This window comes from Bos taurus, chromosome 23 (assembly GCF_002263795.3).
Source record: "Bos taurus isolate L1 Dominette 01449 registration number 42190680 breed Hereford chromosome 23, ARS-UCD2.0, whole genome shotgun sequence".
Lineage (NCBI taxonomy): Eukaryota > Metazoa > Chordata > Mammalia > Artiodactyla > Bovidae > Bos > Bos taurus.
The window spans coordinates 45,297,895-45,323,468 of record NC_037350.1 but is presented as its reverse complement, the minus strand read 5'-3'; the positions used below and the strand labels follow the sequence as shown (position 1 = coordinate 45,323,468).

At 42.5% G+C, this 25,574-nt stretch overlaps 1 protein-coding gene across 1 annotated transcript in view; it reads left to right on the top strand.

Annotated features, from left to right (window-relative positions):
* SYCP2L (synaptonemal complex protein 2 like) overlaps positions 1–25,574 on the top strand; it is a 65,668-nt gene that overhangs the window by 1,636 nt on the left and 38,458 nt on the right. Inside the window, exons 2-16 of the mRNA XM_059880483.1 lie at positions 844–992; positions 1,054–1,122; positions 1,546–1,625; positions 4,570–4,732; positions 4,817–4,936; positions 9,652–9,756; positions 10,155–10,179; positions 11,778–11,863; positions 11,964–12,052; positions 14,133–14,167; positions 15,544–15,686; positions 17,327–17,379; positions 18,307–18,352; positions 21,221–21,313; positions 21,413–21,473. Of these exons, the coding sequence (XP_059736466.1) occupies positions 844–992; positions 1,054–1,122; positions 1,546–1,625; positions 4,570–4,732; positions 4,817–4,936; positions 9,652–9,756; positions 10,155–10,179; positions 11,778–11,863; positions 11,964–12,052; positions 14,133–14,167; positions 15,544–15,686; positions 17,327–17,379; positions 18,307–18,352; positions 21,221–21,313; positions 21,413–21,473 (1,317 nt within the window). The remainder of the gene's footprint in view (positions 1–843; positions 993–1,053; positions 1,123–1,545; positions 1,626–4,569; positions 4,733–4,816; positions 4,937–9,651; positions 9,757–10,154; positions 10,180–11,777; positions 11,864–11,963; positions 12,053–14,132; positions 14,168–15,543; positions 15,687–17,326; positions 17,380–18,306; positions 18,353–21,220; positions 21,314–21,412; positions 21,474–25,574) is intronic.

Sequence of the window (25,574 nt, the reverse complement as noted above, 5' to 3'; positions counted from 1 at the left end):
TAATTTAAAAGCAAAGGAATCTAAAAGTTTGGTTTATATTTAAATAAGTAAATTACATCATATTTACCAGGAATGGATATGATGAGCTTTGAAGCAAGTACTTTATTGAATGGACTGGAGATACAAGGTAGAGTTCAGGGCTGACTTGCAGAGATTCTGGTTATATTAAGTTTACCTTTGATGCAAACAAATATCTTCTGTAAAGGTCATGACACCAAGTACCCACCGCACCCAATTATCATACAAGTTAATTTTTTACAAGGAATGTTTGGATCTGAGAGGTCCTTTTGTCTGCTTTTTTTTTTCTTTTTTTTTTTTTTAAAGAAAATTCCAGTTCAACTTATTTTTGTCACCGTGTTCCCATATCAGACAAACGATCAGCCTAAACCTGGTACACATTCCTGTGGGGCTAAAGTAAGTGGGCAGAAAACAAGCAGACTGGATGAAAATGTTTATTTTATTTTGACTGAGCACAGCGAGGTGTGTATATTTTAAAACGCTTTCTTTTTAAAGTCACAGTTTCGGGTACTAATCTGGTTCCTATGGGGAAAGTTCGGCTTCAGTCTGTTAATATCAGTGGATCGAAACCAGCTCTGCTATCTGTTTAAAGGTGGAGAGAAAACTGCGGCTTCAGCACAGGGTGCGCCTATCAGCTTAGAACTTCCCTTTTAAAGTCTGTTAATTGACATGTTTTCATCCCTGGAGAAATCGCTTTTTCTTAAGGTGCGCTTGCGTGCGCCCAGGTGGCCTTACCTTGATTCCTAGTTAACATGCCAGCGTTTCTCAACACGCTTCTCAATCACGGGACTCTGCTCGGTTTTCAGGGGCGGGATGATTAATTAGAGTTTGGGGCGGAGCTTGGCGTCCGGGAGCCGTGGCTTACCCCAGCCCTCGCCGGCGGAACCCAGGAGGCCGAGCGCGGCGCGTCCGGCTCCCGGCGTGCGCCCTGGCTCGGGTACGTGGCGTCCTGCCTGAGCCTCGGGATGGGGGAGGTGAGTGGCCTCGGGGGGACCCGAGCACCGTAGAACCCCGGCCCTCTCTCCACCGTTCCAGGGGGACGCGAGGGCTCACGTCCGTCGGGCTCTGGGCTCCGAGCCTGGCGTGCTCGCCCAGAATGCTCCGGTTGCTCAGTCGTGACCGACTCTGCTTCTGTAGCCCCGCCAGGCTCCTCTGTCTATGGGATTCTCCAGGCAAGAATACTGGAGTGGGTTGCCAGTTCCTTCTCTGGGGGATCTTCCTGACACAAGGATCGAACCGGTGTCTCCCGCATTGGCAGGCGGATTCTTTACCACTGCGCCCTGGGAAGCCTGGCGTGCCCCCGGCCCTTCGCAGGGCCGCTGTGGCGCTTCACCGTTCTTAGGGTTGCTGGGAGCTTATCGGTCGCTTTCAGGGAGACCGTAAGGTAGAATAGAAACTTCTGGTCCCTCGCCAGTAAAGCGTTTGGGGAAGGGGGAATTGGAGAATTAATGTCCGAAGGCAACGATGTTGTTCTTTTTGAGATGCTCGGGATGTTTTCCCAGCCCGTTTTTCCTGTTTCGTGGAAAGTGCAAGGACGCAAACCTACCCAGGCCCCAAGATTCTGGGGCTTCTGTTAGCCCCGCCGCCCAGGGTTTGGAGAGGGCAAGGTGGGTTGGTACTTTCCCTCATTCCTCTTCTTGAATACACTGTTGGTGGAAAAAACAAGCCTGGATTTGAGTCTTTGAATTCACCCCCCCCCCCATTTATAAATAATATTATTGTAAAATATGTTGACATTTAAGGAGTTTGTCCAGTACACAAAGGACTGTTAACCCAAGCTAGATTTTTTTTTTTAAACAACCTCTTTGGGAGAGAGATTAAAAAATTTTTTTAAGTTATTCTTTAATTGTCGGGAGCAGGTGAGATGCCGTTGTTTAGCGTGTTTGTGAAAACTAGGTTGGTAATCCAGGAATCACTTCTTGAAGAAAATGTGCAACAACCCAATGTTTAGTAAGTTTTCTTGTTGCTGTTTTGATCCTTGAAGTTTCAGTTTTAAGTCCTAGCTACTGCTAAGTCGCTTCAGTGTGCGACCCCATAGACGGCAGCCTACCAGGCTCCCCCGTCCCTTGGGATTCTCCAGGCAAGAACACTGGAGTGGGTTGCCATTTCCTTCTCCAATGCATGAAACTGAAAAGTGAAAGTGAAGTCGCTGAGTCTTGTCCGACTCCTAGGGACCCCATGGACTGCAGCCCACCAGGCTCCTCCATCCATGGGATTTTCCAGGCAAGAGTAAGTCCTAGAGTCACATTTAAAATTCATGCAAGTCAGAAATATAAAGCTTAAGCTCATGACTGGGCTTGAAACTCGCTTTAGAAAACCTTATTTTACAAGCTGTCATTCTGAAAATGGTTCATTAATTCAAAGCCTTTTCTTTCTTCCTTCCTTTCTTTTTATTATAGTTGCTGCTATAGAGTTTAAATTTATTTTATGTGGTCATTTATTACAATGATATTTACTTTGTTTCTTGCGGTAGTTTGTATTTGTCATAAGTGTTAAAGAGCGTTGGATAAAGCTTTTGGGCTTTCTTCTAAGTCATAGTTTTCTTAGACCTATAGTCAGTGGTGTGAATGAAGAAAGCTTGTTCAGGAAAATAATATAAACCTTATTTCTTTTTAAAACTTAGTGCATTTCTTTGAAATAAAAAAATTTTTTTAATGTGTTTTGTACACAGGAGAATGAAGGTCCTTTGCAGCCCGTTCAGGAAAAGGACGAGAGTGGACTGCCCCGGGATGCTTTCTCTGTAAAGATCGAGTTTGTGTTCTGCGTGTGTGCTGTCTTGTTCTGTTTCCTTCCTCCAGTTCTTCAAGCCTGAGAAGTCCTTTTCTACTTTTCTAATCTGCATCAACTTATCACCATCTCTTTGATTACCCTACTAATATCCTAATCTAGGCCATTCCGTTGTACTATTCTAGGTGGAGGTAGACAGTATTGAACAAAATAGTCACAATACTGGCTCTCCTAGAACTTTCAGCCTGGCAGAGAGCCAAAGAGACAGAATAAGGACAAAAGTAAGACAGTAGGAAGAAAATGAAACAGATGTTGTGATGGAGAATAATTGCACTTGACTGACTTTATAGGGGCTTCCTAGGTGGTGCAGTGGTAAAGAATCCACCTGCCAATGCAGGAGACGCAAGAGACTTGGGTTCAATCTCTGGGTCAGGAAGATCCTCTGGAGTAGAAAATGGCAACCCACTCCAGTATTCTTGTCTGGAGAATTCTATGGACAGAGGAGCCTGGTGGGCTATAGTCCATGGGGTCGAAAAGAGTTGGACACCACTGAGCACGCACGCACGCACGCACGCACATGCATGCAACTTTAGATAAGGTCCAGAAGACCTCCCTGAAAAGGTGATACTAAAGCTGAGAACTGAGGGGTGACAAGGAGCCAGAATGGTACGTGGTGGGGAGAAGCAGTCCAGGCATGGCATAGCCAGTGCAAAGGCCCTGAGGCCAGGAAGAGCTTGACTTATTCTGGGACTCAGAAGGGAAGTGAGACAGGATATGCTGACAGATCAAATCATGCAGAGCCCTACAGACCAAGGCAAAGGGTTTGGATTTGTTCTGAGTATAGAGAAGCTGCAAGTAGGAAGAAGCCTGACTGTTGAGTCAGAGAATCTGAATGTGAGTCCCAGCTGGGTGATCTCATACACGTTCTTAACCTTTCCCAGCCTTGTATTATTATCCCCAGATAGAGAGTCTAACACCTAGATCAGTGGCGAGGAGTAAATTAGAATATCTGCAGAACGCCTAAACCCCCTTGGTTCAAAAAAACTTACTATTAATATATGATAACTTAAATTCTGTTTAAATGTTTAATTTCAAATGCTCTCTCCTCATTTAAATCAATACTAGGAATAGATGGAATTTCAGGCTAGATATAGTAAAATGATTCATTAAAATACTGTAAGTTAGCCTATAGGATTGGACTGGGTTTTTCTTGATTAAAGAAGAAATCATATCTTTTATAGTACAGATATTTAAGAATATATCTTATTCAAGCACACATACAGAGACACACATATAGAGATAGGTCTTGACTGACTAACTTTCAGGCAGAAAAGTTCAATTTCATTCATCATAGCAATTTGTGTGTATTAGTTCCCTTAACTGTAACTATTTGTTGAATTCGTTTTCTCCTGTTAATATCATGTATATAACTTAATGAGTGATAATAGGCATGCATTTTGTAGTGTTTTAGAGTTTCTAACATCACTGGGGATAAAGTCTCTGCCCACAGATATCTGTAATTCAGGTGTGGTTTTCCGTAAGTCAGTGGTTCTCAGACTTTTGCATACTGAGAATCACCTGAAGGGCCCTGCTCCCAGAGTTTCTGACTCCTAACACGTGCCCCAGTGACATCCGTGCTGTGCTGGTGGTGGTTTTGCAAACTACTGTCTTAAGCCCCCAAAATCATTGCCTGCATGGTTACTGTTCAAGATATAACTCTCTATTCTTACCCTCTTTTCCGGCACTGAATTTTTCTGCACTGAATTGTTATTGATAACACTTGTTAGAAATATCACTATGAAATAATTATTCTTCGGGAAAAAGAGTAATTTTCAAACTGTCAACTTTCCAGCTTCAATCGCTTATTACTAATGCATTCCATGATGAAGGATTTCAGAAAATCAAAGAATATTTTCAGGAACAGCGCCATGTTCCTCAAAGATATAACAATCTTTTATTACGCCTTCTCGACAGATCAATAAATAAGGCAAGTGAGTTTTGTTTGTTTTGTAATCAGAGTACCAATGTGTAACTGTGTAAGGTTTTTAACTTGGCCTGGTCTCATCCCAAGGAACTGGATAAAAATGAATTCCAGCGTGTTTCTCTGTTGCTGAAATGTATCCAGCGATTCTTCATTGATGGCCTCAAAGAAGATGAGCCTTTACTGATTAAGCAGGGTCTGATCCCAAAGATAAGTGTCATCTTTTAATTTTGTGTGGATTTGGATAATTTAAAGAACAAGAGAGGATTCAGTTACCCAGTTTGGTATTTTATATTCCTTTGAAGTCAGATTTGAAAAGGAATTGCTGCCAGGGCTTGTTGCCTATACCCAATCAAAACTGAAGTTCCACGTGTTTCCTGATATGTGGGATGGACAGGACACTTGGGGAGTGCACAGGAATAAGACACAACCTCTCCTCCCCTTGACAAGTCAATGCAGTAATAGTATGATTTTATTATTTCAGTGAATTTAGCTTAAATATAGAATGAAGAGAGTGGACTATTACACCCCTCCCCCAAAAGCTTTATAACTATTTCAATATACTTTATTAACAAGATTGTTGTTGTTGTTCATTTACTCAGTCACATCCAACTCTTTGCAACCCCATGGACTGCAGCACTCCACGCTTCCCTGTCCTTCACCATCTCCCAGAGTTTGCTCAGATTCATATCCATCAAGTCAGTGATGCCACCCAACCATCATCTTCTGTCAATCCCCTTCTCCTATCTTCAGTCTTTCCAGCATCAGGGTCTTTTCCAGTAACAAGATTGGACCTAGATAAATGATCAGTTTATCCTTTGCCACAGGCCACTTTTTCAACTTCCTAAAAGCCTAGTTAAATCTGAAAAAACACATGGCAAAAGTATCTTTTGCTTATTCTGCGGCTACTGCTGCTGCTAAGTTGCTTCAGTTGTGTCCAACTCTGTGCGACCCCATAGATGGCCTCCCACCAGGCTCCCCCATCCCTGGGATTCTCCAGGCAAGAATACTGGAGTGGGTTGCCATTTCCTTTTCCAATGCATGAAAGTGAAAAGTGAAAGTGAAGTTGCTCAGTCGTGTCCGACTCTATCAACCCCATAGATGGCTTCCCACCAGGGTCCCCCGTCCCTGGGATTCTCCAGGCAAGAACACTGGAGTGGGTTGCCATTTCCTTCTCCAATGCATGAAAGTGAAAAGTGAAAGTGAAGTTGCTCAGTCGTGTCTGACTCTTAGCAACCTCACAGACTGCAGCCTACCAGGCTTCTCCATCCATGGGATTTTCCAGGCAAAAGTACTGGAGTGGGGTGCCATTGCTTTCTCTGTTGCTTATTCTAGGTCACCCAAATTACACAGTTCTATTTTTTAATCAGAAGGTAACATCGTGTGTGCCTTTGATAATGGCATCTGGAAGCAAAGCAGAGTTTTCCCAGTCTCTTGTTGCACGTTTTTTGGTTTTGTTTTGTTTTTTTTTCATGATAAGATTTGCAGCCCTGAGCTTGATTGTTGATGAGGACATGAGGGTAGGTAGGGGACAGAAGGGTGACAGAGCTGGCAATAAAATCTCTACTTACCCTCTGCAGGTACTTGCATCTCAAGTTTATCAAGATCGGGTTAGGCCAAGGAGATGTGTCTGTCCTTTTTCACTTTAAAATGCATATAATCATGGGGCTGCCCCTCCATGGCGGGGAGAGAGTTAACTCCAGGTTTTCCTAACTTCTCTCGGGGACTATAAAAGTGTTAGCGGCTGGTGTGTAGAGGGAGGCCTGCAGGAGGGAGTGGAAATCTAAGGGCTGTACTTAATGCAAGTCGTGTATTTCATTTTTTTAATGGGGTATAATTGTTTATAGTGTTGTTAGTTTCTGCTGTATAGCAAAGTAAATCAGCTATCAGTTCAGTTGCTCAGTCGTGTCCGACTTTGCAACCCCATGGACTACAGCACGCCAGGCCTCCCTGTCCATCACCAACTCCTGGAGTTTACTCAAACTCATGTCCATTGAGTCGGTGATGCCATCCAACCATCTCATCCTCTGTCGTCCCCTTCTCCTCCTGCCTTCAATCCTTTCCAGCATCAGGGTCTTTTCCAGTGAGTCAGTTCTTCCCATCAGGTGGCCAAAGTATTAGAGTTTCAGCTTCAACATCAGTCCTTCCAGTGAACATTCAGGACTGATCAGCTATATATGTACATATATCCCCTCCCTCCCAGACCTCCCTCCCACCTCACCCCTCATCCCACTTGTCTAGGTCATCACAGAGCACTGAGCTGAGCTCCCTGTGCCATACAGCAGCTTCCCACTAGCCATCTATTTACACATGGTAGTGTGTTTGTGTGTGTGTGTGTGTATATATATCATAAAGAGAAAAATATTAACACGTGTATTTCATATTGATTTTAGCCCCACCCAACTCTCTGATCCCCTGGAGAAGGAACTGGCAACCTACTCCAGTATTCTTGCCTGGGCAATCCCATGGACAGAGGAGCCTGGAGGCCTATAGTCCATGGGGTCTAAAAGAGTTGGACATGACTGAGCGACTAAGCAACAGCTCCCTGATATACTTACTTATGCAGGTAATATGAAGCAGGGACAAAGAGCCAAACTCCAAAGGAATGGAGCAGGGTGTCCCAAGGTACCTTGGAAGCTGAAGCTTATTTGGGGGGATGAATTGGGATCTGCTCTGAACTGAAATCTGTATTTAGACTTCAGAATGCCTTCCCAAGGGTTGAAAAGTGTCAGATCAAGTCTCCACTGGAGTTTTGAAACCAAATAGGAATTTCCACATTCTGTTAGACTTCTAGCTGGTGATGTAAATGCCACAGCCATAAGTTAACACCCTGTAAAGCATGTAGTGTTAATTTGTGTAGGTTGATATTATCAGAGTGGAGGGGGGTACCAGATTTTATACTTCTAAAGCCCACTGGGCTCACAGGCTCAACATAAAGTGTGCTGGAAGGTGGTTCACCATAGAAGAATTTCCTACAGAGAGAAGCAAGTTTGGCCCTGTACTTGAAGATTCAGGAGGACTGAGTGACTTCTCCTTTGCTATATGTGTCATGAGTAAGAGCTATTGCACCCGTCAATAATTATCTGTCTGATTTCTGGTAATGACACAGCTGTAGGGGCAGCTGGTGTAACAGTTATTATGCTTAATCTTGGCACGGAGATGCCTTCATAGTGAATTCCTAGTCCAGGTTTTGATCAAATAACGTGGCATTTTGCCCAGCTTTCTAAATCTATACTCAGTGGATTTTGATGAGCTGGGGAGGGGGACAGGATTTGGGGGGATAGTGACAGAAATGTATTTAAAAGCATAGAATTTTGAGCATGAGTATAGGGAGGGAGAGAAAAGTGCCTTAGCAGTGAGTTCTGCTTGTAGAGGAACACTTAAAAAAATTTTTTATTAGAGAGTAGCTGATTTACAGTGTCGTGTTAGTTTCAGGTATATAGCCAAGTGGATCAGTTATACGTATATCCACTTGTTAGGATTTCTTTCCCCATGTAGGCCACTAGAGTGTTGAGTAGAGTTCCCTGTACTATACAACAAGTTATTATTTATCTGTTATATATATATTAATAGTGCCATGTATAGATCAGTCTCAATTTATCCCCTACCCCACTGACCTCTGGGACATTTCTTCCATGGACTGTTGGAGAAAAGTTTGCTTTAGGAGGTGGATGATTCAATCAAATGCAAATATTTGTCTGATTTGAGATAAAAGAAAATCACCTGGAACTTAATAGAGCTTCCAAACCTCACTGTACCTTAGAATTGCCTAGAGAGCTTTGAGACATCATGTGAGGGTCCCATTGCCAGAGATTCTGATTTACTGGGTCTGCAGTGGTCTCACTCATGAGGGCATTTTAAAGCTCCTCAGGATTTCCTAATGTGCAGCCAAGATTGGGAGCTGATGGGTTCATCTGTGGCCTTCGGATGGTACCTCGGGTTCTTGACTGTAAAGTGGAGAGTTTCCAAGGCCCCACTCCTATAAGAGTTTCTCATCACAAACTCATGTCACCAACTTCTTGTTCAACTGATTTCTGATTGTGCATGCCAGGATTTTCTTTCTTTCTTTTTTTTTTTTTTATAAGAGTGTCTAGTCTCTGCAAAAAACATCCAAAGATGGCCTTCGCTTTATTGAATAAATATATTCTAGAGAGGTTTATGGGCTTCCCAGGTGGCTCAGAGGTAAAGAATCTGCCTGCCCATGCAGGAGACATGGGTTTGATCCCTGGGTTGGGAAGATCTCCTGGGGAAGGAAATGGCAACCCACTCTAGTATTCTTGCCTGGAGAATTCCATGGACAGAGGAGCCTGGTGTGCTCAGTCTGTGGGGTTGCAAAGAGTTGGAGACAACTGAGCATCTGAGCACACACACAGAGCAGGGAGGTTTATATGAGTTAATTAAAGCACACCAATTCTAGCGATGTAATATGAACTTAGATAGATGTTCCTATGGGGTGGGAGGCAGTGGTGAGGGGTGGGGATCTCCAATTAGCTGGAAGCTTCTGGCAGAAAAAAGGAAGGAAGGTGGTCGGGCCTGTGTCCTGCACTGGCCCACTTCTGGAGAGCTCTCTGGAATCTGCTGTCCTTTGATATTGGATGGCTTGTTTTCTGTAATCTCCGAGGTTACAGGAATGAGGAATTTCTCCTGCGTTCTCTTGGCCACTCACTAGCCCCTTTATAAGGCTTTCTGGTGTGGATAATCCTGGCAAAGTCTCCAGTTCTTGCTGGTATCTGAGAACTTACTGCAGCTCTGTAGTGGTCTGAGTCCATTCTGGAGTGGTCTAGATGAAGACTTCAGGACTAGACCTAATCGAAATGACAGGGAATGGAAAGAGGTCTTTAAAATGATAGAGTTGTGAAATTTTAATGAATGGGGAGTAGTGATTTAGTCCTAGAGGTTGTATAAGTATTTCTTTTATTGTGTACATGGTTTCCTGGTTTGAAAGAACAGTGGGATTTCTGACCATGGCAGACCTAGCCTCAGACACATCTCTGAAGAACTTGACGGAAGACTTTTTTGACACAGCCTTGGTAAGGATAAGGACGGGTGCTTTACTGAGCAGATACCATTGGTAATTTGCAGGAATCTTCAGGTTGTTTATAAAGCTTGTGTTTTTCCAAGAAGTGGATTTTACTAAAAGACTCGTATTTTATTATTAGAAATGTTATATGAAATAGTAACAAACAGTACGTGTAACCAATGTTATAGAAAAATAAGGTGATTTATTTTCAAATATGTTGTTCACCTGATTGGAGGTAATAGGCTGATTTTAATAAAGTGGATTGAAGGTCAAATAGGATTTCTCTATAATTTTTTTCTATGGTAATTAAAGTCAACTTCTGCCTGTTAGAGAATTATCAGCCTTAATACATTAATGTTACAGTTGATAATGCTTTTAAAAAATAATAGAAGTTTTTCTTTTCATTAGATTATTTCCAGAAGTAGTAGTCAAGGTAAGTGTATTATTTACTACTAATTGGCCTTTGACCTCTCATTACTAGAATATTCTTGAATAGAGAAGAATATTTATCTAAATGATATGTAAAAGTGCTGTGGGTTTAACTATTATATTTGGATTAACTGACCGTTTTATGGCAGTCAGATGGTGGTGCTGCAGCGAATTTTGCCATAAAGTGTGCCTCGTTCACCTCTGGTGCATCTTTATTTCGCTGCTTCTACCACCATTTACTTCCCTGGTGGCTCAGACGGTAAAGTGTCTGTCTACAATGTGGCAGACCCAGATTCGATCCCTGGGTTGGGAAGATCTGCTGGAGAAGGAAATGGCAATCCACTCCAGTACTATTGCTTGGAAAATCCCATGGACAGAGGAGCCTGGTAGGCTACAGTCCATGGGGTCGCAAAGAGTCAGACACGACTGAGCGACTTCATTTTTACCACCATTTGATCATTCAGTTCTGGTCGGGGATGGAGAGCCACTTTTATCATCCAAACCAGCAAAATTACCTAATGATTTAACTTAAAATCAATTCTGTGCCTCTCTCTGTCTTTCAAGAGCACAAAAGGTAGATTATTTGGATGTTAGGGTGATATTGTTCAGCTTAGCTCACGTTAAAGGTAATTCCACATTTTGAATTATGAAACCATGCATTCAAAGATGGTGGGTTTGGGTGGGGGAGGTAAAGAGGGAGGGGCTAATTTGTGCTAGTTTGTGCCATGTATACTTACGGCTAATTCACGATGTTGTATGCCAGAAACCAACACAACACTGTAAAGCAATTATCCTCCACTTCAAAATAAAGAAAACAAAGATGGATAGATATTGGGGACATTTTATGTCCTCTCCCTATTTTCCATCTTTTTCATCCTTTTGAAAAGCTACTACTAAATTCACACTACATTCTGCAGTGAATGTGCTGTGCTGTGCTTAGTCGCTCAGTTCTGTCCGACTCTTTTCGACCCCATGGATCATAGTCTGCCAGGCTCCTCTGTCCATGGGATTCTCCAGGCAAGAATCCTGGAGTGGGTTGCCATTCCCATCTCCAGGGTATCTTCCTGATCCAGGTATCGAACCTGGGTCTTCCCTATTGCAGGCAGATTCTTTACTGTCTGAGCCACCAGGGAAGCCGCCTAAGACTTTCATAAAATACACAAATGTGAGAAATGCATGGAAACAGTGGGAAACTGTGTTCAGGAGCCGCCCTTGCACGTTGCTCACTCTGGATACCAAAGCAGCTTTGCCTGAGATGCAATGATCACAGTCAGACTCTGCAGGCCCTGCTGCTGTTTCTCTCCATGGGCGTCCAGGTCACACAGGACAAGGAAGCCTGGCGTGCTGCAGTTCATGGGGTCGCAGAGAGTCTGACGCGACTTAGCGACTGAACAACAACAAAAGCCCTGCAGATCTACTGTGGCCTGGGGCTTTCTAGAACTTGCAGTAGGCTAGCATGTGTCCCTTATCCAGCCTAGATAGTTTCGGAAACATTTGCTGCCCATGGCTTTTCACCCTTTGCCACTCCTGCTGTGTACAATCATTTCCTTATTCTTTTTTTTTTTTAGCATCAGTGTGATTCTTTGAAAATTCTGCTTTCAGGGAAAATTCAGATGTTGAATTCCTTCATATTTACCTTGGGATTTCTAGTGACAGAAGAAGCTGTAAATCCTTTGATCCAACGGGAGGTGAGTTGCTGACAGCAGTTGCCCTGGGCCCCGTGGAGAAGTTTGTGCCTAGTCCTGTCTTTTGTTTCTTCCTCTGAAAACCTTTCCCAACTCCCAACAGGCACTGAGGACCTTGAACGGCATTCTGCAAGCTGTACCTCGGGAAGAGAGAAAACGGCTCCTGTTGTTGGAAGGCCCCTGTCGTCTTATGTACGTGACCTTGACCTGATCTGGTGGTGATGTAGGGGCAAAATCTCTGAACTGTACTACCCCAATCTGTTGTGCTTCCCTGGTAGCTCAGATGGTAAAGAATCTGCCTGCAATGCAGGAGACCTGGGATGGATCCCTGGGTCAGGAAGATCCCCTGGAGAAGGGCATGGCAACCCACTCCAGGATTCTTGTCTGGAGAATCCCATGGACAGAGGAGTCTGATGGGCTACAGTCCATGGGGTCACAAAGAGCCAGACACAACTAGGCAACTAACACACAGGCAGTCTTTGTTCTGTTTAGGTGTTTGCGGTGGTGGTTTTTTTTTTTTTTTTTTGGTTCTATCACATTTGTGAGGTGAAATACTTTCTCAGGCTTTAGATTATTTTTCACTGTGAATGTGAACTGAATTAGCAACTCATGGGAGATACAATCCTGGTTTCTCCACTTACACTGGTTGTTCACTGGTTAAGACCACAGTCTTAACTCACTACACCTCAGTCTGCTCACCTGTAAAGTGGAACCAAGATTAATACCTGATTGATAGAGTGCAGGCCGAATCAGGCAATCCATTGAAAGCGATTAGCATATCACCTGGTAGACAGCAGATACTCACAGGTTACCAGCTGTTAGCTGTCCCAGTACAGCAATGCACTTTCCACGGGATGGATTTTGGGGGTTTTGGTGACACACTCACAGTTACATGGTTCCTGGGACATTGAAATTTGGAGGTAAGGTGGTCGTGTTGACCATGGGAAGCAACACTAGTACCTTGTTTAGAGATATCAGCCTGAACCTGTGACTGTGTGCTGAGCACCAGTCAGCATCGGAGACATCATTATGGCCCTCCATTGTTCAAGTGACACGCAGCCATGCCTGCAAGAGGAGGGGATCCAGTTTATCACAGTGTGGGCTTCCCTGGTGGCTCAGATGGTAAAGGATCCACCTGCAATGCAGGAGACATGGATTCGATCCCTGAGTTGGGAAGATCCCCTGGAGGAGGGCATGGCAACCTACTCCAGTATTCTTGCCTGGAGAATGCCCATGGACAGAGGAGCCTGGTGGGCCACAGTCCATGGGGTCACAAAGAGTCAGACACGACTGAGCAACTCTGCACAGCACAGACCTGAAAAAGGTGATTGGTGACTGTGGAGCTCACCGTGTTTGTCTGTTTAACTCTTTGCAGGATAGTGTTTCCTCTGAATTTTTCCTGCTCAGTTTCTTTGAATACGTTAGTTTAATTATTACCCTTAGTCATGTGTTTAGATCTGGAGAGAAGTCGACCTGATGGTCTCTGCTCAGTTTTCAGACTAATGCAATGGTCCTGTCTTAACGTTTGCGTGTTCTCATCTGGAATGTTCTGCATTTCTAGTCAAATGTAAAACCTGCAAACATAAAATTAAGTAGAACTCTTGATAAGACCATTCTAAGACTTCTATTAAATTGTGACAAATCCATCCATTTATTATGAGAAACTGAACTATTACAAGATTTCTAAAATCCATTCTTTAGCTTTGGAGTTATGACATTAAAAAAGATCTGCATCACCCTTGTCAGCATTTAATTGAAATTCTTAAATGAACATGAAGTTTGGGAATCTCTGGTGGTTACAGTAATGCGATAACCCCATTACATCTGTAACTTTATCAGTTTTAAAAATTGATTCCAAACAGCAATAGGAAAGACCCACAGCACCTGCTGTATCGTTTCTTCCAGGGTCAAGCTATGTAATAATAATAATAAAGAATATATATCTTCACAGGGTGGTGAGGTGATTATAGAATTCCAGAATCTTAGCATTTGATGAATTGTCTGGAGAGGATCAAACTCATTTATAGAAGAACTAGAATCTCATAATGTGTAGCAGTTCTAGTTTCTCTTTAAAAAAGTATATTTAAGTCAATATATAAATTTGAGACTTTTCCCATAAAAATATGTTCTTGACATTGAGGACATTCTGATAATGAGTTTGAAATACTTAAAAAAATATATACATCTCGGTTTAAAATTTTAATGCCAATGTAGTAAAGTTTTACTTATTTATGTTCATCCCAGTAAAATGAAATTTATCTAAATATTTCAGGAAAGACCTTGCAAGGACAATCTTGACTGTGGGTGGTAAGAAGCATTTAGAATTTTAAATATGAGAATATTAAATACTGGACATGGGTTTAATGAGCATCTTGGAACTATGGGGAATAAAGTATGGTCAAATTGAAAATAGGAAGTAGAATTTTATTTTTAATTTATGATTGAAGCATTAAGCATGCTGAAACCATAAAGAATAGTTAATGAATATTCCTTTACTCTCCAATGAAGTGAGTCAAATTTGATCATTTTTCCACATTTGCTTCAAATTCTTTTTTAAGTAAATCAGAGTTACAGGTAAAGGCCCATGTCCAAATCCCCATCCCATTCCCCTCTTTATCTGTAGAGATAATCCTTGACTTGGACTTGTTTTCCATTTTCAAGAATGTGTTTATACTTTAATACATATATTCACAAGCAGCATACACTGTTATTTTGCAAATTTAAGTTTGCATATCCAGTTGCTATTTGGTTTTTACCTTTAAAATTGTTTAATATTTAAATATGTTGGGATATGTAGTTTTGTTTATCTGCTCTGAAAAACCATAGTTTATCTTGAGATTTTGTTATAGTAGAAATATTTCTTAAGGCTGGGGGGGGAAATCTCCTTTTTTTTCTTTAATTGAGGTCTAGTTGATGTATAATATTATATAAGTTACAGGTATACAATATAGTAATTCAGAATTTATAAAGGTTATACTCAGTTTATAGTTACTGTAAAATTCTTTCTGTATTCCCCATGCTGTGCAGTATGTCCTTATAGCTAATTTTATACCCAATACTTTGTACCTCCTACTTCCTCACTCCTATCTTGCCCCTCTCCCCTTCCCTCTTCCCACTGGTAACCACGAATTTGTTCTCTATGTCTATGAGTCTTAACCATAGTTGGTTTTGAATGTTTTAATATATCTGAAATACAGAATACAGAAGTAACATTTAATTTTTTTAGAAATTGTTTCCTTATTGACCTATTGTTTGGATTTTTCTCCTGAAATTTCTTACAGATGAATTTAAATGATTATCGGGGCTTCCCTGGTGGCTCAGATTGTAAAGAATCTGCCTGTAATGCAGGAGACCTGAGTTTGAACCCTAGGTCGGGAAGATCCTCCAGAGAAGGGAATGGCAACCCACTCTTGTATTCTTGCGTGGAGAATTGCATAGACAGAGGAGCCTGGCGGGCTGCAGTCCATGGGGTTCTAAAGGGTCAGGCACGACTGAGCAACTAACACGTTCACACTTTAAATGATTATAATTGCTCCAGGATACAGCTTGCTGCTTAAAACTAGAAGCCACGTGCTAGTCGTCTAAGCTGGAGCTTCTTAGAGCAAATGCTGGTCTGTGGACCTTGTTGCTGTGTTTGCTTGGTGCCCAGAATCATCCCTGTCTGCCTTGTCTTTAATCTCTAGATTATGACCAGCAGGTGGCTCTTTGTGAAGCATTGTGTAGATTGACGACCAGAAAATCCAGGGAGGACTTTGTCCCTCAGTGGTTTGAAGATGACACCATTGCTAAGGCTTTCAAAGAAATTAACGACCGAGAATTTGAGACGGTGAGATCTATGGTCATGAAAATTCCATTTAATCAATATTCATGAAGCAACTTCTCAGAGCCTTCGTGTATGTTGGGCTTAGGGGAGGGTTTTTTCCTTCAAGTGTGATTGTGTTGGCATTTTGAAGCTTCCTGTTTCCCACTTATGTGAAAATAAGTTGAGGACAATAGAAATAGAGTATGTGTGGAACAAATACCAGCTTAGAGTTAGGACATCTTTATAGGAGACAGCCTGGAGACAGAACTGTGTGAATTTGATGGATCCAGTCAGAGACCATGTCATGGAGCCGGAAGTGACTTTCAACAAACCTTGACAGGTAGGGAGAGTCAGAGAAGAAAAGAATGTGCCTTGCAGAGAGCACCTGGGGTGGTGGTGGAGGCTGAAGCTGGCCTGGGGGCTCTACTGGCAGAGGAGTATTGTGGGGTGGTTATGACCTGGGCCCTCCAACCTCCGCAATTTGAAGTAAGTGAAAGCCGCTCAGTCGTGTCCAGCTCTTTGCAACCCCATGGTCTATATAGTCCATGGAATTTTCCAGGCCAGAATATTGGAGTGGGTAGCCTTTCTCTTTGCCAGGGGATCTTCCCAACCCAGAGTTCGAACCCAAGTCTGCCACATTGCAGGCGGATTCTTTACCAGCTGAGCCACTAGAAAAGCCAATAATTTTTGGTGTCTTTCATGTAACCTGCTTCCCTGGTAGCTCAGTTGGTAAAAAATCTGCTTGCAGTGCAGAAGACCCCAGTTTGATTCCTGGGTCAGGAAGATCCACGGGAGAATGAATAGGCTACCCACTCCAGTCTTCTGGCCTGGAGAATTCCATGCACTGTATAATCCATGGGGTCACAAAGAGTTGGACACGACTGAGTGACTTCACTTTCACTTTTCACTTTCAGTTTTGCAAAACAAAAGTAATTATCTTGTTTCTCAAATCATTTTCCGTCAGAAAAGCAATTTCTTAGTGGAATTGCTTTTAGAGGAAGGCTCACATCCGTGTCCCTTTAGTGCTGAATGTAGACGTGGAGCGTGAGGACTGTTTACCACAACAGACATCCCCCGCCAACAAGAGGGAAAAACGCCTGGATCAGTATTTCTCTAGTTTTAGAATTTGGAGGTTGGCAAGTTTGCCTCCCTAATGGGTTTTGATTAGGAGAACTCTAGACGTATTCTTTATTCTTAGAACCTATAGCAGGAGGGAGATTTCAGGAAGGAGCAGGAGAGAGAACTGCTGATAAGGAAAATTGGCAGTGGATAAATACACCAGGATAAACCCCCAGTTGATAAGTTTTATGGGTTTGTGGTTGGCTTGTGCTGGGGAGATGGATGCCCAAGGGTTAGTCAAATATTACAGTCTAGATCATCAGTAAGAGGTATTCCTCTCGTTCACTCTTTTAACCCAGGGAAACATAATTGCACATAAAGTATTCCTCAGCTGGGGGTTCAGAACTTGAGCCTGGAGCCTCCTTTTTCTGATACAAAGTTCTGTTACAGTTATCATGGTTAATAATGAGTCCTTATGGAGTCTTGATGTCACTGGATCCTGAAAATGTAGAAGCAAACACTGGTCTCTGTTATGCTGCAAAGGGTAAAGATATATTGAATATCTTGGTTTGTTTAACAAAAAGTTTGCATTATTTACTTTGAAGGATTGTAGACGGTTTATCAATCACCTAAATGACAGACTTGGTGACCAAAGAAGGTAAGACGTTTCTCTGAGCTTTACTTTATTAACTAGTTCTTTTCTGAATGTCTTTTTAAAATTTTATTTGATTTTTGGTTGCTCTGGGTCTTTGTTTCTGCACGCGGGCTTTCTCTATAATTGCAACAAGCGGGGGCTCCTCCTCATTGCGGTGCACGGGTTTCTCTTGGGGTGGTTTCTCTTGCTGCAGAACGCAGGCCGTGGGGTGCATGGGTTTCTGTAGTTGTGGCTCATGGGCATAGCTGTTCCAAGGCGTGCAGGATCTTCCCCAGGCTAGGGATCGAACCTGTGTCTCCTGCATTGGCAGGCAGATTCTTATCCCGTCCTACCAGAGAAATCACTGAATGTCTAATGTTTTTTAAGAAATCTAGAATCTGTTTTATTTTAGGGGAGAATACAGAATACAGAATTTACTGGGCATCACTGGGTTATCCATTGAGTAGAACGCTCAGAAGAGAAGACTCATTGTGCCTAGCGATTCATTAGTGTGTGTGTAAAATGGTTTCATTCAGTCTAACATATTTATTTGTGATTTAGAGCAGTTGTAACATTATATCCTCCAGAGAGATTTTATGAAGAATGATTTCCTGTAGGTCTGAGGATAACTGGAGAAAGACATATTATGGACAGTTAAGTCTTTGAGAAAATATTGGCTAAATTCACTCCTTTCCTTAGGACTCTTGCCAGGCAGCTGGGTTGAGGTGTATATTGTACTGGAAAACCTGGCCTGTAACCTGCCAGGTGGGATGTGAATTTTGCCCACGGTAATAGATCTCCATTTGCAGCTTTGAGAGCCTCTTCCATACTTTGTACCAAGGGACTTAACAGCACACCTAGTTATCCATGCTTGTTTGTAGAATGTCTGTAGCTTGTGTGTGGGGTCCATCCATATTTTATTTTACTTTTTAATTCTGAGATGTTTTGCAGGGTCTATTCATTTCCATGCACTGCTGCTTTTGCTGGTGAGCATGAGGTATGTCTGTCTTTGGGGCTGTGAAGTCGGGTGCTATATGGTGAGATCCATAGGTAGATGTACATCAGGCCAAACTGCTCTCGCTACACAGAAGGGTGTGTTTTTTTTTTTTTTAAGAAATCTTGCTTTTCTTCCTAGAGGCCTCAACTCTGAAGCTTATTATTTAAGAGCTCTGCTGTTACTACTTGATAAATGAATTTTTGAGTTTATATACTTTGTTCACGAGGTCAGTTACAGGAACCTTGTCATACTTTATCCTGGTGATGGGCATCATTCATTGTTCACACCTGGATTGGAGGGAACAGGGCAGGGCCTTGCTTCTTTCCTTCCAGTAAGTGCCTCCCACTCCCAGCAACTGGGGTCACTCTCCTTTCTCTAGGTCATTCTACCTTGTACTTCATAGTCCAAAATTGTGTAGTCTCTTTTCACCCTCTTTGGCTCCTAGAGGAACAAGATCCTTCATGTAAAAGTGCTCCAACCTGCACCATCTCAGGTTTTTTTTTTTGGGTAAAATTTTCAAAGGTCTCTGGACCTGGACTTCACTGAGGTTTCCTGGATCATGTCTCTTAAATGTCTTAGTTAACCCTTTCTTTGTTTTGGGTCTAGCGCGCCCTTCTTGGCCTCTGTGAGCTGAACTGTTAGATCATGACTACATGATAAACTCTTTCTCTCTCGAACTGATTTTGGTAGCTTGGTTCCTGCATCTCAGGTCTGTCTGTTTTTCCTTCTGGTTGTCTGAGGACTCCAGTCCCTGCTCGCTTGCTTCTTTCTAGGACTTCTAAATTTCCATCAGCTTCAGTAGGGGGTCCGTACATTGGCTTTCCACGCCACAGACATGTGTTAACACCTTTGCTCAACTCTGTAGCTGTCATTAATAAAAAGTAGACATGCCTGATGCAATGGTGGCCAAGAAATACTGTTTATTGGAGAAGCAAGTGGGAGAATAGTAAGTCTAGTGTTTGTCCCACTTGCTGAGGAATAGAAACTTTATATATGCTTGCTGAGCGTGTCTAACATATCTGGGAAGAAACAAAGGCATTGTTAATGGTTCCTATGAAAAAGGACCTCTGTGAAGTTGGGGGACAAAGAAGGAGATATTTACTCTTTCTATAAGCACCATACACACACATTCACACACGTAAGTACTGTACTGTTTTAATCTAGCTTTCTTTCCTTATTTCTCCTTTCTTTAAGAGCATGTATTTATTTTGTAATACAATCATTTCTTGGTACCTATGGGGGGCCAGGCCCAGGACCCCTTGTGGATGCCAAAATCTGTGGATACCCAAGTCCCTTATCTAAAACAGCTTAGTATTTGCATACAATGAACACACACTCTCCCACATACTTTAAATCACCTCTAGATTACTTACAGTGCCTAACACAGTGCAAATGCTGTGCAAATAGTTGTAAATATTAATACAATCAGATCAGATCAGATCAGATCAGTCGCTCAGTCATGTCCGAGTCTTTGTGACCCCATGAATCGCAGCACGCCAGGCCTCCCTGTCCATCACCAACTCCCGGAGTTCACTGAGACTCACGTCCATCGAGTCAGTGATGCCATCCAGCCATCTCATCCTCTGTCGTCCCCTTCTCCTCCTGCCCCCAATCCCTCCCAGCATCAGAGTCTTTTCCAATGAGTCAACTCTTCGCATGAGGTGGCCAAAGTACTGGAGTTTCAGCTTTAGCATCATTCCTTCCAAAGAAATCCCAGGGTCGATCTCCTTCAGAATGGACTGGTTGGATCTCCTTGCAGTCCAAGGGACTCTCAAGAGTCTTCTCCAACACCACAGTTCAAAAGCATCAATTCTTCGGTGCTCAGCCTTCTTCACAGTCCAACTCTCACATCCATACATGACCACTGGAAAAACCATAGCCTTGACTGGACAGACCTTTGTTGGCAAAGTAATGTCTCTGCTTTTGAATATGCTATCTAGGTTGGTCATAACTTTCCTTCCAAGGAGTAAGCATCTTTTAATTTCATGGCTGCAGTCACCATCTGCAGTGATTTTGGAGCCCCGAAAAATAAAGTCTGACACTGTTTCCATTGTTTCCCCATCTATTTCCCATGAAGTGGTGGGACCGGATGCCATGATCTTCGTTTTCTGAATGTTGAGCTTTAAGCCAACTTTTTCACTCTCCACTTTCACTTTCATCAAGAGGTTTTTGAGTTCCTCTTCACTTTCTGCCATAAGGGTAGTGTCATCTGCATATCTGAGGTTATTGATATTTCTCCCAGCAATCTTGATTCCAGCTTGTGTTTCTTCCAGTCCAGCGTTTCTCATGATGTACTCTGCATAGAAGTTAATATGTTATGTAAGTAATTGCCAGCATGTGGCAAAAATCAAGGTTTGCTTTTTGGAACTTTCTGAATCAATCCACATTTGTTTGAATGAACCCATGGATACGGAGGAGTGTCTGTAATCAGTGAAAATGAGGATAACGTGAAATCTTCAGGTCTTAGCCTTCTTCCAACACGTGGCAAGTTAGACAGCCAACCACCATTTTTATTTGATCACCGCACCTCCTTGCTAGAAGTTCCTATCCATATGCCATGTGGACTGTTACTGCTTTCACAGAGAACTATTTCCTCTGTGACTTGCACTAGAAAAAAAAATGGTGTGAATAGTTATCTGACACATTTAAACATCTGTTGCTAAGTATAGAGTTTTTATAAGTATATAGAGTTTTTTCAGAAGTAGGTGAGCTATTACAGTTGAAACCCTCTTCCTGTTTTGCAGAAGTGAGAGACAATAGGAGACCCTGTAATCTTAAAGTAGGATTGTTCTAGGGAAAGAAGTTCTGTTTTCAGTGGAATTTTCATTTGACTCTTTCACATATTAATGCTGAAATTATATCTTACAGATGAGAAAACCTGCAGATGAAAAATTAGAGAAATTTTGGATCGATTTCAACCTAGGGAGTCAGAGCGTAACTTTTTGTATAAACAATCCTGAGGTAATCATGTTTGATTCCTGTTTAAACCTCAGTGCTTAGAGAATGTTGATATCCAGTGTGTGTTAAGTGCTCATGAATTTCACTTTTTTTTTTTTCAAGAGTGATCTGTGGGACTCAGTAAGACTTTTGAAGGAAGCAGTGATGAATTTCAGCATACTAGGTAAGATGTGCATTCTAAACCACTCCACATTTTACTGCTGAGTGTTATTTCTGTTTACAGTTGCTGTGTGTGCTTAGTTAATTCAGGGTGAACTTTGCTTGCACTTGAGGTAGAGGGAGCTGGTGAGTGTGGTGGAAGCCGGGCTGTGCTCAGGGAAGGACTGGTGACTCCTCCAGTCTGTAACGTTGGGGTTCAGTGGCTTGCCTGATTTTCTCACTGTAAAAAATGGCTATAGTTCCTGAACAAATTGAAAATAGAGTCACCATGGGATCCAGCAGTTCCACTTCTGGATTTATATCTGGAAGAATTGAAAGTTGGACTTGAATAGATTTGCATGCCAATGTTCATGGCAGCCTTATTCACAATAGCCAAGAGATGGAAGACACCCAAGTGTTCATCGACCGATGAATGGATAAAGTAGATGTAATCTGTACATACAGTGGACTGTTATTTACCTTATAAAAAAGGAAATTCTGGCACATGCTACAACATAGATGAACCCTAAGGATGTCATGCTAATTAGTAAATGCTAGTCCCCCACTCCAGTACTCTTGCCTGGAAAATCCCATGGGCGGAGGAGCCTGGTAGGCTACAGTCCATGGGGTCGCGAAGAGTTGGACCCGACTGAGCGACTTCACTTTCACTTTTCACTTTCCTACATTGGAGAAGGAAATGGCAACCCACTCCAATGTTCTTGCCTGGAGAATCCCAGGGACGGGGGAGCCTGGTGGGCTGCCGTCTATGGGGTCGCACAGAGTCAGACACGACTGAAGTGACTTAGCAGTAGCAGTCACAAAAAAGACGAATACTGTATGATTCCACTAAAATGAAGTGTCTGAAGTGAAGTCAAGTTGATGGAGACAGAGAGCAGAATGGTGGTTACCAGGGGCCGTGGGGAGGGGGAAATGGAGAGTTGTTCAGTGGGTGCAGGGTTTCAGATTTGTAAGATGAGATCTTTTCCACAACCACATGAATATACTTAATGCCACTGAACTCTACACTTAAAAAGATTAACAAGGGAAGTGTTACATTTTGTAGCACAGTTTTAAGAAGTGGTTATAGTAAAATGGCCATCTGGGGAGGCCTTACAAATAGCTGTGAAAAGAAGAGAAGCAAAAAGCAAAGGAGAAAAGGAAAGATATAAGCATCTGAATGCACAGTTCCAAAGAATAGCAAGGAGAGATAAGAAAGCCTTCCTCAGTGATCAATGCAAAGAAATAGAGGAAAACAACAGAATGGGAAAGACTAGAGATCCCTTCAAGAAAATCAGAGATACCAAGGGAACATTTCATGCAAAGATGGGCTCAATAAAGGACAGAAATGGTATGGACCTAACAGAAGCAGAAGATATTAAGAAGAGGTGGCAAGAATACACAGAAGAACTGTACAAAAAAGAGCTTCACGACCCAGATAATCACGATGGTGATCACTCACCTAGAGCCAGACATCCTGGAATGTGAAGTCAAGTGGGCCTTAGAAAGCATCACTATGAACAAAGCTAGTGGAGGTGATGGAATTCTAGTTGAGCTATTTCAAATCCTGAAAGATGATGCTGTGAAGGTGCTGCACTCAATATGCCAGCAAATTTGGAAAACTCAGCAGTGGCCACAGGACTGGAAAAGGTCAATTTTCATTCCAATCCCAAAGAAGGGCAATGCCAAAGAATGCTCAAACTACCACACAATTGCACTCATCTCACATGTTAGTAAAGTAATGCTCAAAATTCTCCAAGCCAGGCTTCAGCAATACGTGAACTGTGAACTTCAGATGTTCAAGCTGGTTTTAGAAAAGGCAGAGGAACCAGAGATCAAATTGCCAACATCCACTGGATCATGGAAAAAGCAAGAGAGTTCCAGAAAAACATCTTATTTCTGCTTTCTTGACTATGCCAAAGCCTTTGACTGTGTGGGTCACAATAAATTGTGGAAAATTCTGAAAGAGATGGGAATACCAGACCACCTGACCTGCCTCTTGAGAAACCTGTATGCAGGTCAGGAAGCAACAGTTAGAACTGGATATGGAGCAACAGACTGGTTCCAAAAGGAAAAGGAGTACGTCAAGGCTGTATATCGTCACCCTGCTTATTTAACTTATATGCAGAGTACATCATGAGAAACGCTGGGCTGGAAGAAGCACAAGCTGGAATCAAGATTGCCAGGAGAAATATTACTAACCTTAGATATGCAGATGACACCACCCTTATGGCAGAAAGTAAAGAGGAACTAAAGAGCCTCTTGATGAAAGTGAAAGTGGAGAGTGAAAAAGTTGGCTTAAAGCTCAACATTCAGAAGACGAAGATCATGGCATCTGGTCCCATCACTTCATGGGAACTAGATGGGGAAACAGTGGAAACAGTGTCAGACTTTATTTTTCGGGGCTCCAAAATCACTGCAGATGGTGATTGCAGCCATAAAATTAAAAGACGCTTATTCCTTGGAAGGAAAGTTATGACCAACCTAGACAGCATATTCAAAAGCAGAGACATTACTTTGCCAACAAAGGTTCGTCTAGTCAAGGCTATGGTTTTTCCAGTGGTCATGTATGGATGTGAGAGTTGAACTGTGAAGAAAGCTGAGCCCCAAAGAATTGATGATTCTGAACTGTGGTGTTGGAGAAGACTCTTGGGAGTCCCTTGGACTGCAAGGAGGTCCAATCAGTCCCATCTAAAGGAAATCAGTCTGGGTGTTCTTTGGAAGGAATGATGCTAAAGCTGAAACTCCAGTACTTTGGTCACCTCATGTGAAGAGTTGACTCATTGGAAAAGACTCTGATGCTGGGAGGGATTGGGGGCAGGAGGAGAAGGGAATGACAGAGGATGAGATGGCTGGATGGCATCGCCAACTTGATGGACGTGAGTTTGAGTGAACTCCGGGAGTTGGTGATGGACAGGGAGGCCTGGCGTGCTGCGGTTCATGGGGTTTCAAAGAGTCGGACACGACTGAGCGACTGAACTGAACTGAACTGATGGTATCTCCCTTCTGTTTCCCACATATTTGCACTAGCAATGTATGAGTTACAGGGATAATTTCAACATGTATGTAAATATCTGCCCTCTGCCCCCCTCTTCTTAAATCTCCACCACTCACCTTTCTTCTCTGCTTGGTAGGTAGAGTTGAGGGGCATGGAACTGGGGAGTGATTCTTTTATGGGTGGATAAGAGTAAGGTGCTGGTCTAGTTGAGTGTTTCAGATGTGATCACACTTAACCAGGATCCCTGAATTGGGTCTTTAAAAAATTACAAGGATGTTTTGAAAATAACTCCATACACATAATCATTGAAGTAATTGGGTTTACTAAAGAGTTAAAATACTATGCAATTATATGGATGCTATGCTTACTTCACAAAGAATCTAGGGCAGCTTGCCTATTTATACCGAAATAATAGAAATGGAAAATTGAAACCACAGACAAGAAGGACAGTGTCTCTCATGCAGGCTGAATTGAACTTGGCCACCGTGGAGGTTCAGATTAGGGTGAAAAGTGGGACCACGTGTAACATGATTCTCACCCCACCAGCCCTGGAGAGAGCGGACCCATCCTTCCCAGCTGGAAACTCTCACTGGAGGTTCTCCCAAGGGGCTCCTGAGGGTAAGGTGGACCTCACTCAGCCCCCAGTGTTCCTTGCTGGACTTTCCTAGGTACATAAGTTAACTTCAGTGTTTTGTTAAAGGATAATTTTTGAAAAGGTGACATGGTGACCCTCATAAAAATACATTAATAAAACGTGGATTAAAGGCCCCATTAATGAGATAATTGGTAAGATGTAGTAACCAGGAAGATGCAAAGAACTACACAAATAGATTTGTAAATAGATGCGTTTGATAAATACAATTTGAGTTTCTATAAACAAGAATCACTTGCGTTATTTAATTTCTTCTGTTAAATATTATTAGAAAAAGAGGGAAGTTGTGGCATGAGGAGGCAGTAGAGGAAGAGGCAGAAGGAGAGCCTTTCATTGTGCAGCTGGGAGAAGGAAAAGGTGGTAAAGACCGCCCATCATTCAGATGCTGATTGCAAGTCAATTACAGGTTGACACCTGTATGCCTGACCAACCGGGTACCACTCAGAGGTTCCCACAAGCTCCTCCTCAGGTTTCATAAT